This window comes from Ammodytes marinus (assembly GCF_949987685.1).
Source record: "Ammodytes marinus genome assembly, chromosome: 8".
Lineage (NCBI taxonomy): Eukaryota > Metazoa > Chordata > Actinopteri > Uranoscopiformes > Ammodytidae > Ammodytes > Ammodytes marinus.
This window is the reverse complement of record NC_137212.1, coordinates 6,148,758-6,162,433: the sequence shown is the minus strand read 5'-3', so window position 1 is coordinate 6,162,433 and position 13,676 is coordinate 6,148,758. Positions and strand designations below refer to the sequence as shown.

Below are 13,676 nucleotides of genomic sequence, written 5' to 3'. Positions count from 1 at the left end.
GGGGTGATGTGTGGAGAGAAAGAAAACTAGTAATAAACAGGACAAGCAGAAATCATTTTGTTCTTCATAATAGCTGATGTAGTTATAATAACAGTGATTTTTTAAAGTAATCACATGATTTTGAACATTCAGTTCTCGGAATAAGAAGTGGTTGATAAGCACACATGGCTTCTTGACACGTGAGATTTGAGAGGTAAGTTCTGGATGCATGTGTTGTCCAGGCAAGGGGATTGTTTAACCTTCACCATAGTAGCTTTATGAACACTCCAGGGGGCCTTTAACATTTACAACCCATCGTTTGTGAACAGATGTTGCCATCCAACTAATATGACACAACATTTTAAAGGTGCACTGTGTAACTTTGGGTGTGTCAGAGAAGTGAACATTTTCTAAGGTAAATTCTAATAACTGAATAGACAAACTTTCCTCACAGGAAAATGTGATCCCTGGAACACTGTTTGAAGTTAGAAAGCTTCCTGAAAAGTTACTGTTTCACTGTTGTCGTTTTACAGCAACAGGGCCCACAGTTTGGTTTACAAACATATTCTAGTCTTACATTTGGTTCCAGCTACATCAAAATAATTGATATATGATAATGAAATTATTAAATACTTAGAATTACATGTAGAGAAAATATGTTTTGTAAACTTATTGCAGGCTCTGTGACTGTAAACAAATCCACCTCCTCTTAAACTGCATAGTGCACCTTTAAAACCTTTAGTTAATTCAGTTTTTTACTCACGTTTCCGATCTCAAAGTTCTGCCTCATGAGCAGGTAGAGGGAGGCGCTGGCGTGGGCCCTGATGGTGCTGATGCTGCTGCTGCAGCTTCGTAGCAGACGCAGAGACAGGTCGGCACACTGCTCCGTCTCCTCCTCAAACAGCAGCTCAGGGAACTACACAGGGAGAGGGAGAGAGAAGTACACATTCAAAGGGAACCAATACAATATAAGTATGGATTTCTGGATATATGACATGAGCACTTTAAAGGTGGAGTCAGTGATTCAGGAGAACGCTTGTTGTCAGATTCAAGTTTTTGTCAAAATCAGTGAATATCTCCTCACGAAAAAAACAAGTTGACTTAATCTGTTACCTGTCTATACTGTGTGTGCGCGCTGAAAATAAAAATTTAGTAAATAAACACCCTAGGCTCTGCAAACGGGTATGTAAATAAAGTGGGCCAACCGTTTCTCAACGCGGAGATTTTGAAAACAAGCATTCTCCAGAATCACTCACTGACTCCATCTTTAAAACACACAGTCTTACCTTAGACACCAGCGCCCTCTGTGTGGCAAAGCAGTGCTGCAGGTAGAGGGCGCTCTGGTTACAGGCCATGCTGTGCAGCAACACCTTTAGCACTCCGCCCAGAATACTCTCCTTGGACTCAGTCACTGACACAGTCTACAGGAAGAAGGGACACATATACAGGTGTTATAGGAGCACGTCTGGGTTTATGTATGCTTAAAAGGTGCTCCAAGGAACTTTTTGTGTTAATTCTTGCACCCCCTTTGGACAAAAGCGGTAATGTTTTTTACTACGCCAGCTGTAGTTCCTGGGTGAACGTACTCATGACAAAGGCATAAAGAAAAACTATACAAAAATAGCATTCTTTGCACTTAAAGTCTTGTCTGCTTTTACATGTAATTTATGGTCATCAGAGGAAAAATGAGACGCAGCACTTTTACGTGTTAGATTATATAATTTGAACCCATATTTCAGTATTTTTGAGAACAAACATCCATGCTTTGTTTACATTCTGCTAGTGTCCTGTTCACTTCACATACCTGTACAACGATCTCCAAGGTATCAAGGATGATGACGTTGGCCTCTGTCGCTAGGTTACCGTCAATAAGCGCTTCGTGTTCCAGCTCCGCTCTGGTCCTACAATGAAGAAAGCAGAAAACACTGTCACTAAAAGAGTTCCATTTCCAAATTGTAATTTTGATAACTGTAGCGCTAATAATAAACCCTTGAATGTTACATGAGTTTCCAGTCGACACATTCAATCCATTGCCCTCAGTCAAGAACAATGGAGGAGTATTTGTGTTGAAGGAAATGCATGTGCTGACTAGAACCTCAATGTCCTTGTTAAATAAGATTGGTGAAATGTCATGTTCTAATACAACAGTGAAACCAACTTACTAAAGCTGTTTTTCTACCCATACTACACTGCAAGATGCAAGGCTTGGACCTAAAAACTATTCAAATGATCGACATAAACAATACATGCTTATTGACATTCAAAACGGTTAGACCAAGCCAATAACTTCCCTCAGCAGAGGTTTAAATGTTTGAAGGCATTAAGGTTGTTCTTTATATTTAAAATATAGAACAGCTAAATAGTCCATTTCTGGTCACTGTGGCTAAATGTACTAAATTGGCTATGTTTAAGCCATATATAATAATACTATAACAGAATAGGCTCAAAGTCATAATGCATCTGATTTTATATTTCTTCAAAATAACAAACAATCAATCTATTACAAACATGAGCTAATTGTACATTTGTCTTGCTCTTTGCTGCAGCAGTAACCAAGGAGACACACAAGTCATCACCCCCAAAAACAAGAAGCAACACTGGTTAAGAAGCGAAAACAGACCCACTGCAACCACTAAACAACCCTGGGACAGACAGATGTTACCGGGACAGAGGGACTGATGGGATGGGGGGGGTCGGGAGGTCTCTGTTGGTGCATTCATGTGCATGTGAGAGCGTAGGAAAAGTCAAAATGGAGAAGACAATAATCATATCATGGGTGCATCGGTGGTTAGAATAAATAGTTCACCCAAAATGTAATTTATTAGCCAATCATGACTTGTTAAAAGTTAAAGGTGGAGTGAGCGATTCTGGAGAATGCTTTTTGTCTAAATCAATTTTTGTCCGTACTGTATGTGCGCTGAAAATAAATCAATTGTTAATACACAGCCTAGGGTCTGTAACATGTATTTTGCTACGTACAGAGGGCACCCTTTGTTGACATACCAGATTACGGGGCCTAGGCTGTGTATTAACACCAGATTTGTTTTCAACGCGCACACAGTACTGACAGGTAGCGGATAGTAAGCAGATATTCACTGATTTTGACAACAAGCATTCTCCAGAATTGCTGAGTACATTTTCGTTTTCAATTTGTGTCCATTGGAACTGTCCAACGTCCCACACGCATGTGAACACACATGAGGACCTAAAGCAGGGGAGAATTCAGAGGAGCACACAGCAAATGTGGACTATACAATACCTGACTGATCTGTGACTCCTACATACACAAAGCAACATGGAAGAACAGATGGACATTAACAGAAAAACCAAAGACTGAATCTATGAATGAACAGAGGACAAAAAATGAACAAGTGATCAAAAAAATATACAGTATCTCACAAAAGTGAGTACACCCCTCACATTTCTTCACATTTTTCTTTATATCTTTCCATGGGACAACACTGAATAAATGACACTTTGATACAATGTAAAGTAGTCAGTGTACAGCTTGTATAACAGTGTAAATTTACTGTCCCCTCAAAATAACTCGACACACAGCCATTAATGTCTAAACTTCTGGCAACAAAAGTGAGTACACCCCTTAGAAAAAATTTACAAATTGGGCCCAAAGTGTAAATATTTTGTGTGGCCACCATTATTTTCCAGCACTGCCTTAACCCTCTTGGGCATGTAGTTCACTAGAGCTTCACAGGTTGCAACTGGAACCCTCTTCCACCCATTTATGACAGCATCACAGAGCTGGTGGATATTAAAGACATTGCGCTCCTCCACCTTCCGTTTGAGGATGCCCCAAAGATGCTCAATAGGGTTTAGGTCTAGAGACATGCTTGGCCAGTCCATAACCTTTACCCTCAGCTTTTTTAGCAAGCCACTGGTCGTCTTGGAGGTGTGTTTGGGGTCGTTATCATGTTGCAATACCACCCTGCGGCCCAGTTTACGAAGGTTGAGTGCACATGGTCAGCGTCGTACACAGAGGTTGGCTTTGGAAAATAGACGTATGAGTGCTGCCAGCATTGCTGAAGGGCTTGAAGGGGTGGGGGTCAACCTGTCAGTGCTCAGACCATACGCCGCACTCTGCATCATACTGGTCTGCATGGCTGTCATCCCAGAAGGAAGCCTATTCTAAAGATGATGCACAAGAAACCCCACAAAAAGTTTGCTGAAGACAAACAGTCTACGGACATGGATCACTACAACCATGTCCTGTGGTCTGATGAGACCAAAATACATTTATTTGGTTCAGATGGTGTTAAGAGTGTGGAGCGGCAACCAGGTGAGGAGTACAAAGACAAGTGTGTCTTGCCTAGAGTCAAGCATGGTGGTTGGAGTGTCATGGTCTGGGGCTGCATGAGTGCTGCCAGCACTGGGGATCTACAGTTCATTGAATTCTAACATGTACTGTGACATACTGAAGCAGAGCATGATCCCCTCCCTTCATAAACTGGGCCGCAGGGCAGTACTGCAACATGATAACGACCCCAAACACCCCTCCGAACGACCACTGGCTTGCTAAAGAAGCTGAGGGTAAAGGTTATGGACTGGCCAAGCATGTCTCCAGACCTAAACCCTATTGAGCATCTTTGGGGCATCCTAAAACGGGAGATGGAGGAGCGCAAGGACTCTAATATCCACCAGCTCCTTGATGTCGTCATGAATGGGTAGAAGAGGGTTCCAGTTGCAACCTGTGAAGCTCTGGTGAACTCCATGCCCAAGAGGGTTAAGGCAGTGCTAGAAAATAATGATGGCAAAACAAAATATTGACACTTTGGGCCCAATTTGGACATTTTCTCTTAGGGGTGTACTCACTTTTGTTGCCAGCAGTTTAGACATTAATGGCTGTGTGTCGAGTTATTTTGAGGGGACAGTAAATTTACACTGTTATACAAGCTGTACACTGACTACTTGACATTGTATCAAAGTGTCATTTATTCAGTGCTGTCGCATGGAAAGATATAATGAAATATTTGAAGAAATGTTAGGGGTGTACTCACTTTTGTGAGATACTGTATATATCTGTGGTCACTATAAGAAAAGCGAAAAGTGATGTAAGATACAAAAGTGTAGATTTGTATAAAGATTGCATGCAACACAGATATCTGTAGTTGCAGGGCAAATGTGGGAATTTCATCACTTGGAAATCATACTGTATTTTAAATAAATCTGATGATGTTCCTGTGTAAATCCAGCAAAACATACAGTATGAACTATAACATTAAATGTGCTTCGGCAGAGCTTGTTATTATAACTGGGTGGAGTTTAGCAAGGACATCCTGACTTTATATTAAACCCTTGAACACAGTAATGTATTGGTTTATTCTTTTATATGACTGAATGTATAAATATGTATAGGAAATGAAGATGAAGATTTAAATGGGGGATGGCCATTATCCTACACAATTGTTACTAAGGTTATAGGCATCAATATTGCACTTTTAAAATGATCTCAGTGGGTTCAGTGAGTAATACGTTTGGGTTTTTATTGGGAGCATCTTTTTATTTTTTTTTTATGTGACATTAATAAAAAAATAAGGAATATGTAAAGCGTTATTAAAAGTCGTACTTGTCCATCTTTTCACTGTTCTGCCTCCAGTGGGTCATGTCCTTCCTCCAGCGAAGGTTCTCCTGGCTGCCGAACGCACTGCCAGACGGACTTCGCTCTGAAATGTGGGGAAAGAATTATTAACTTTTTTTTTTAATGGCGGTGAAACGAGGTAGTGTGTGCGCAGTAAAACGTGACTGCATTGGGCCTTGACACTACACTACTATCAAAAGGTACAGTTGTTTGCATGCGCTGTCTATATGTATTTGTGAAGGGTAAAATGCACGTGTATGCATGTGTCTGTCTGTCTGTCTGTCTGTCTGTCTGTCTGTGTGTGTGTGTGTCTGTCTGTCTGTGCTTGTTTATGTGTGTGTGTGTGTGTGTGTGTGTGTGTGTGTGTGGGTGTGGGTGTGTGTGTGTGTGTGTGTCTGTCTGTCTGTCTGTCTGTCTGTGTTTGTGTGTGCATGCATGCATCTCTGTGTGTGTGTGTGTGTGTGTGTGTGTGTGTGTGTGTGTGTGTGTGTGTGTGTGTGTGTGTGTGTGTGTGTGTGTGTGTGTGTGTGTGTCTGTGCTTGGTTATCTGTGCTTGTCTATGTGTGTGTGTGTCTGTCTGTCTGTGTGTGCTTGTTTATGTGTCTGTCTGTGTGTGCTTGTTTATGTGTCTGTGTGTGTCTGTGTCTTCATACCCAGTCGTGTGTCCACCCCCAGCTGCCCGCGGCTGCGTCGCACCATCTCCTGCCGGGCCCCGATGCTGCCCAGTATAGCCTCCTCCAGCTTGGCTTTCATGTCTTTGGATTTCTTGAAGGTCAAACTGTTCATGCGCTCAAAGGCCTTCTTCCCCTGCATGGTGAACACAACATGGGCCTTTGTATCCGTGAGGCAGAGGGATGAATGGACGGACAGAGAGAAGCCCCGAGAGTTATTTGCAGCACAGCACTCAGAGTCAGCAAGCAATGCAGGTTAGAAATGTACAGGTGCATCTAAAAAAATCTAGAATATCAAGGAATGATATTTTTTTTGTAATTTCATACAAATAGTAAAAATGTTAATGAATTTTAAATTCATAACACATAAAGTGAAAATGTAATATTGCAGCTTATGCTGATGCAAAAATCCATCATCTCAAAATATTAGAATGTTATGAGGAATATTATAATAGATACTGGATTTTGGATTTCCATGAGCTTAAAGCCGTAATCATCAAGTAAACATAAAAGAAAGGCTTGACATATTTCACTTGATGTGTAAAAATTGTTCCTTAATATACCAATTACTCAAACATTTTTAGATGCACCTGTAGAAGCAAATGTGCAGGCACCAAGAAGTAAACAGATAGCACAGCAGAACGAGCTTGAAATACACAAAGCAATAGATGCCTACAGCATAGACAGTGGGAAGTTGTCTGATTTTACTTGAACACAACAATCAGTTTGAAAGCAATTCAAAATGGCTGCTAGTGGGTAGTTGCATCCTGATCTCCCTCTACCTACTTTTCCTAATGCAGTACGAGTAAACTGTTGGCTTTAAAACTGGAGTACCTGTCGAGCTGATTTAGTGTCTAACATAGCACAATAGCTCTACAAAAATAAATTAAAAAATCAAGTGTCGAAGTAACTTGTGTAGGCCTATATGACGCGTGGAAAAAAAAACAGAGCACCGCCAGCTGCATCGGAGGCTTTGCAAACAATGGAATCATCTGGAAACCTGGCCGAGCTGATTGACATTGCTCTGGAGAAACATTTTTCCAAAGCTGATGCCATCGCAAAGGAGAGATTTACCTGTCTCGAGCAACGCTTTGATGTGTTACAGACGGACATTCTATCACTCAAAGAAGAAACCGGTGCACTCCGAGCTGACCATGCAACTTTATTAAAACGCACAGAAAAGGTAGAACGCTCTACTTGTTCCCTTTCGAAATCTCTAACAACAGTTGAAGCAAAGCTAGCGGACCTTGAAGATCGAAGTAGAAGAAACAATATCTGTGTTCATGGACTTCCTGAGGGAACAGAGGGCCCAAATGCCACACAATATCTCAACACTCAGCTATCGGTGTGGTTTCCCACACTGAAAGACGCTCCACCGGAGATTATGCGAGCGCATCGCATTGGACCCCCGCGGGTGAATGCTACCGCTAAATCAAGAGTGCTTATTTTTGTGTGTCTGAAATATACGGATCGAGCCCTTATCCTTAAAGAAGCAAGAAACTCACCATTGAACATAGAAGGGATGGAGGTCCACTTTACCGCGGACTACAGCATGGCAACCAGAGTACGACGTAAATCCTGCTATGACTCCATGAATAAGGCTCGTGAGGCTGGTTTCCTCGCCTTCTTAATCTATCCGGCAACTATAAAGATTTCCAAAGGGCATGAGCACAACTTCTTTGATGACCCGGTAAAGTTGGAGGACTTTCTTAGAGAACAAGGTAAAGTTGGAGGTAAAGTTGGAGGACTTTCTTAGAGAACACGATCCGAATGAGTCCAATGATGAGTGTTGACGAGGACTAATGACAATTGATAGGTTTACTCCGTGAAGTATGACCCCCTTCTTCTTCTTTCTTTTTCTATTTTTTTCTCCTTTCTGATAATATAACCGGGCTGCGGCAGTTACTGAGAACATTGTTTTGGTCATCAGTTTCTGGTCATGTGACCTCGATCATTGACGCTGTTGGCATGGTGATTTCAGTCACGTGACAATATGAACTTGCTGCATTCAAGAGCAGATATGCAGAATATTGGAATATGGTTTGAGAGGGGACTCGTTTTTTTCTTTATTTATTTTATTTACATTTTGGAACTATGGTAGAGGGAGAGATATGTTCACAATGATCACAAACAATGGGTACCCAGAGAGAATGGGGCCTTTGGTGTGGGTTAATGTTTTTGTGGGATGTATTTGTTGGTTTATGTCACTTTTGTTTGGACCTAGGATTAGTTTAATGAATGGTTGTAGGGGTATAAACTCTGAGATGGATCAGTTAATAAATGAAAACATTATGGATAACATAAATGATTATGTAGAATGACTTCTGTTAAATTACCAAGGAAAGGGCTGAAGATAGCTCATATTAATATATGTAGCCTTAGAAATAAATTAATTGATATCTCCAATATGCTAATAGAAGGTAACATACATGTCTTAGCAATATCAGAGACTCATCTGGATTCCACGTTTGAAGATAGTGTAATGAATATTCAAGGATATAATATATATAGGAGAGACAGAAATGCAAATGGAGGTGGTGTAGCTGTTTACATCCAAAATCATATACCAGTAAAATTAAGGGTGGATCTTATGTTAGCAGACCTAGAAGCATTATGGCTTCAAGTGTATATTCCTCATTTGAAGCCCTTATTAGTGGGTTGTTGTTATAGGCCACCTAATGCAAACTCTGATTACTTAGATACACTGTGTGATATGATAGATAATGTATGTGATCATGCAAATGAAATATATTTCCTGGGAGACCTCAACATTGATTGGAAATCATTGGACTGTCCACTTAAGAATAAGCTTCTTGCTGTCACAGATGCATGTGGACTAACTCAAGTGATAACCCAACCAACAAGAGTGTGCTTAAAAAGGGATGGATCAAGAACAGCAACTTGTATAGATCATATATATACTAACAAAGCAGAATTATGTAACAAGGCCATATCATTACCAGTTGGATGTAGTGATCACAACCTAGTGGCAGTAGTGAGGAAAACAAAGGTCCCGAAAGCTGGACCCAAAATCATTATAAAGAGATCATACAAACACTTCAATGAAGACTGTTTTATAGAAGACGTTAGAAATATTTGCTGGGATAGTGTGTTGTGGAAGGATGATCCAGATGATGCGGTTGAGGCTTTTGATAAGCTGTTTGGAGAAATAACTGATAAACATGCACCTGTGAGGAAGAGAACTGTTAGAAATGTCAGATCCTGTTGGATTGATGAGGAATTGAAGGATTGTATGGAGCAGAGAGATCAAGCAAAGATAATGGCAAATAATTCTAAATTTGAATCGGATTGGCAAGTTTATCGTAAACTACGAAATTATGTAACAAAATTAAATAAAAGGAAGAAGAAGATGTATTTTGTAAATGTGATTCGTAACGCAAGCCATGACAGCAAAAAAATGTGGAATATTCTTAATGACATGATGGGCAGTAAATCTAAGTCACCTCCATCATTTCTTGAATCAGAAGGACATTTCATTATTACGCCTGTAGGAATTGCCAATCACCTTAGCAACTTTTTCAATAACAAAGTGGAGAAACTTAGGAATGAAATGTGCCAAACAAACAACATGCAATCACAAACCTTGATTAGAGATCAAATTATGAGAGGTAAAAAATGCACATTTGAATTTACTAAAGTCAATGTTAGCTACGTGGAAAAGTTGCTTTTAAATTGTAAAGACAAACCATCTGGTGTGGATAACATGGATGTGAGACTTTTGAAACTGGTAGCAAACTTGATTGCCACTCCAGTTTGTCATATGTTGAATCTAAGTTTTGAAAAATGTGTTTTCCCACAAGCATGGAAAATTGCAAAGATTGTTCCACTACCAAAGAATGCCACTGTACCATTCAGTGGCCCTAATAGTCGACCAATTAGTTTGCTGCCTGCTATGAGTAAGATCATGGAAAAAATTGCCTTTGAACAAATACAATGCTATTTTTCAGCTAATGATTTAAATACAGACTTTCAACATGCTTATAGAGGCGGGCATTCCACTAGCACAGCCCTTATTCAAATGACTGATGATTGGCATAGAGAAATCAATAACAAGAATTTAGTAGGTGCTGTACTGTTAGATTTCAGTGCAGCTTTTGATATAATTGATCACAATCTGCTATTGCAAAAACTTAAAGGATATGGTTTCAATTCAACTGCAATACTCTGGCTAGGAAATTACTTAGCTAATAGGAAACAGACAGTGTACTTCAACGGACATTTCTCTGAGTTCAAATCATTAAACTGTGGAATTCCACAAGGAAGTTGCCTGGGACCACTGCTATTTTCTGTATTTACAAATGAACTACCTTTAACTGTAACAAATGCAAAAATAGCGATGTATGCTGATGATTCAACAATATATGTGTCAGAGTCCACAATTGAAATGCTTAATAATGTCTTGAACAATGAATTGCAGTTAGTATTGGACTGGGTAACACATAACAAACTAGTTCTTAATGTTTCTAAAACAAAAAGCCTTGTATTTGGGACAAAACATCTGTTATCAAATGATCCCAAGTTGAATTTGTACATTAAGGGTATGGCAGTTGAACAAGTTCAAAAGACCAAACTTCTTGGCATAATTGTAGACAGTAATTTATCCTGGGCTCAACACATTGGTAAGGTGGTAGTTAAAATGGGCAGAGGTCTCTCAGTTATACGGAGATGTTCACATTTTTTACCAAAGAATATAATGGGAAATGTCATTAAAACAATTGTCTTAGCTCATCTGGACTATTGCTCAGAGGTTTGGTCAGGAGCTGCCATGTCACATATAAAAAAATTGCAAATTGCTCAGAATAAGGCTGCACGCTGTTTATTAAGGTGTTCCTATAGGAGTAATGTGAAAATAATGCACAACTTTCTATCCTGGTTAAGTGTTAAGAATAGATTTACTGCCTCTTTGCTTAATTTTACGAGGAAAATTTCAGTGACTAAATTGCCGAGGGTATTGTATAAATGTTTAAGTTTCAGTTCTGATACACACAATTATAACACCAGGCATGCGATGGAAGGAAGATTCACACTACCTAAGGTGAAAACAAACAGAGCGAAGAGTACAGCATTATATAGAGCCATGAGTAAATGGAACACCATGCCTGGACATATTATTCAAGAAAATTGCAAAAATCGATTCAAACTATTACTTAAAAAACATCTACTAGTCGAGCAGCTCTCTGCAGTGGCTAATATCTAACCAATGATGCCACTCCCATCAGTATAATCATCATTAATTGTTTCTGTTTATATATGTTTTTGTCTGGTCTGACCATCAATTACACCTGTTATGTTTATATAAGTTTATCTCTATGTTTCTGTGAATAATTTAGGTCCTGTGTTTTGTTAATTTTGTATTATTTTTATTTTATTTAATTTTGACTGTTGTAGAGTTATTTTTATTACTTTTGTTACCATTTCCGTTATCACTGTTTTGTCATGGTGATCATTATTTAATGTAATTATGCACTGCAGTGTATAGATGCAAAGGTGTTGTGTGGACTCCAGGAAGAATAGCTTTGGCTATGGCCTCAGCTAATGGAGATCCCAATAAAATACAAATACAAACCAAAGCAGAGAAGTTTATGTTTCAGCAGGCAAGCAGATAGTGCATAACTTATCATACTTTGTGAAATGTGAACGTGAAAAAATTGGAAAAAATCTTTTTTTTGTTCAGTCATTGGTAGAGTGCACATTAATTTGCCGTTTTCTGGTAACAATTTTGTGACGGTCAGTAATGTACATCACGACAAATTATTAATCAGTGGATTTTTTAATTTAGTGAGTGTATTAACGATGTGTATATTGTCTCATACCTTGTACTCGAAGCAGGAGACACAGAGGTAGAGTAGGTCCAGCAGGCGGTTGAGCTGGGACACTGACAGGTCTGTGAACCACTTCTGGAGAACCATCTCATCAGCGTTCTTCAGAACCCACAGCAGACAGATCAACAGACTGCGACTGGACTCTGCTGAGAAGCTACCGTGCTGACGACTCGCCTGGAGAGATGGACAAGAAAGAAAGAAAATGAGTTCATAATTGTCTAAGGCTAATTTAGACATATTATATTAAACTCTGCCTGCAACTGTTATGAATAACTATGTTGTACTTTCAGCCATGACATTTTAATTATAGCCGTTTTACATCACTGTCTCCTTTTTATGATTTTTTTTAGGAATCTGAATGTTACGACTCGCCAGGAGAGGAATCAACAGAGAGGATCTAAAGATCGCTTGTTTACATACTAGTTTACAGAGCATAGGCTGTTTATTAACACCAGATTTTTTCAGCACAGAAATAGTAGAGACAGGTAGCAGATAGTGAGGAGATATTTACAAATTTTGACAAAAAGTGATTCAGACAACAAGCGCTTTCCAGAATCGCTGACTCCACCTTTCAGTAGTGTTCCATCACTCACAGAATTGTTGAAGATTTTTCATTCAGTTTTATATATTATATATAATTTAATAGCATTACTGCCAAATCAACAATTAATAATATTAATATATGTAATTTTCAGATCATTGTCAAAACAGTGAATGACCTGCGAGTTGAGCAGGAAGCTGCTTGGTCTAGATATGGGTGATGGGGTGGATGTGCCTGCTATCGCCATGGCTACAGTCTGGTTGATGAGGCTGTTCCCCTCGCCCTCCGTCTCCTCTCCTCCGCTGCCCATGGCTGCTCCCTGGGGACAGCCCGCACGACCCCACGCACTGTGGGAGTCCACTGGGAGGAATAAATAGAGAAATTAACTTACGAAGTGAAATTCGAGACATTACGAGCACAATGCTACTTTGTACACATATTGAACAAAACATCTTGTATACATGGTTTTTATTAGGTACTTTCTATTCTGTTTTTCAGGAACACATGTCATACGTTGATTGTCTGAGTTTGTCTTGCACTGCATGCTGTATGTTTGAGCCACGGCTAAGACCATTTTCTGTCACGACTGATAATAAAGTTTTCTGAATCTGAATTGAATTTAAAAACATTTAGATTGTAGTTCTTAGTGTGTTGGGGAGACACAAGCAAGTAAAAAAGTAAGTTACTTCAATGTTATGAAGACATAAAGTGCTGTGGGTAAAATGTTTCACTGGGAAAACATCTATAGACGGATCCCATTGCATATGAAAATATGACAGTAACGGTTGTACGTGTACACTTTCATCACTCTAAATAAGGATATCTATATTCAATGTAAACGATAAATAATTGTGGTATTTTTAATGGGATTTAACATTTTAGAAGTTAGTAAATTCGATTAAAAAATAGTACCACCGGTCTCACAAAATACACCACATTTTATTCAGACCAAACTAAGTAGCCTTTGTATGGCTTTGTTATATTTGATTAGTGTATGAATGAAAAATAAATCGGTGTACATATTGAAATGGTGTTTATAGCTGCTAAAT

General features: G+C 39.3%; 1 protein-coding gene across 2 annotated transcripts in view; it reads right to left on the bottom strand.

Moving 5' to 3' along the window:
- dock7 (dedicator of cytokinesis 7) overlaps positions 1–13,676 on the bottom strand; it is a 69,128-nt gene that overhangs the window by 9,672 nt on the left and 45,780 nt on the right. For both annotated transcript variants that reach the window (XM_080032051.1, XM_080032052.1), the window contains 7 exons: positions 12,806–12,987; positions 12,078–12,260; positions 6,226–6,379; positions 5,561–5,657; positions 1,784–1,880; positions 1,266–1,400; positions 743–895 (listed from right to left, as the gene is read on the bottom strand). In XM_080032051.1, the coding sequence (XP_079888177.1) occupies positions 743–895; positions 1,266–1,400; positions 1,784–1,880; positions 5,561–5,657; positions 6,226–6,379; positions 12,078–12,260; positions 12,806–12,987 (1,001 nt within the window). The remainder of the gene's footprint in view (positions 1–742; positions 896–1,265; positions 1,401–1,783; positions 1,881–5,560; positions 5,658–6,225; positions 6,380–12,077; positions 12,261–12,805; positions 12,988–13,676) is intronic.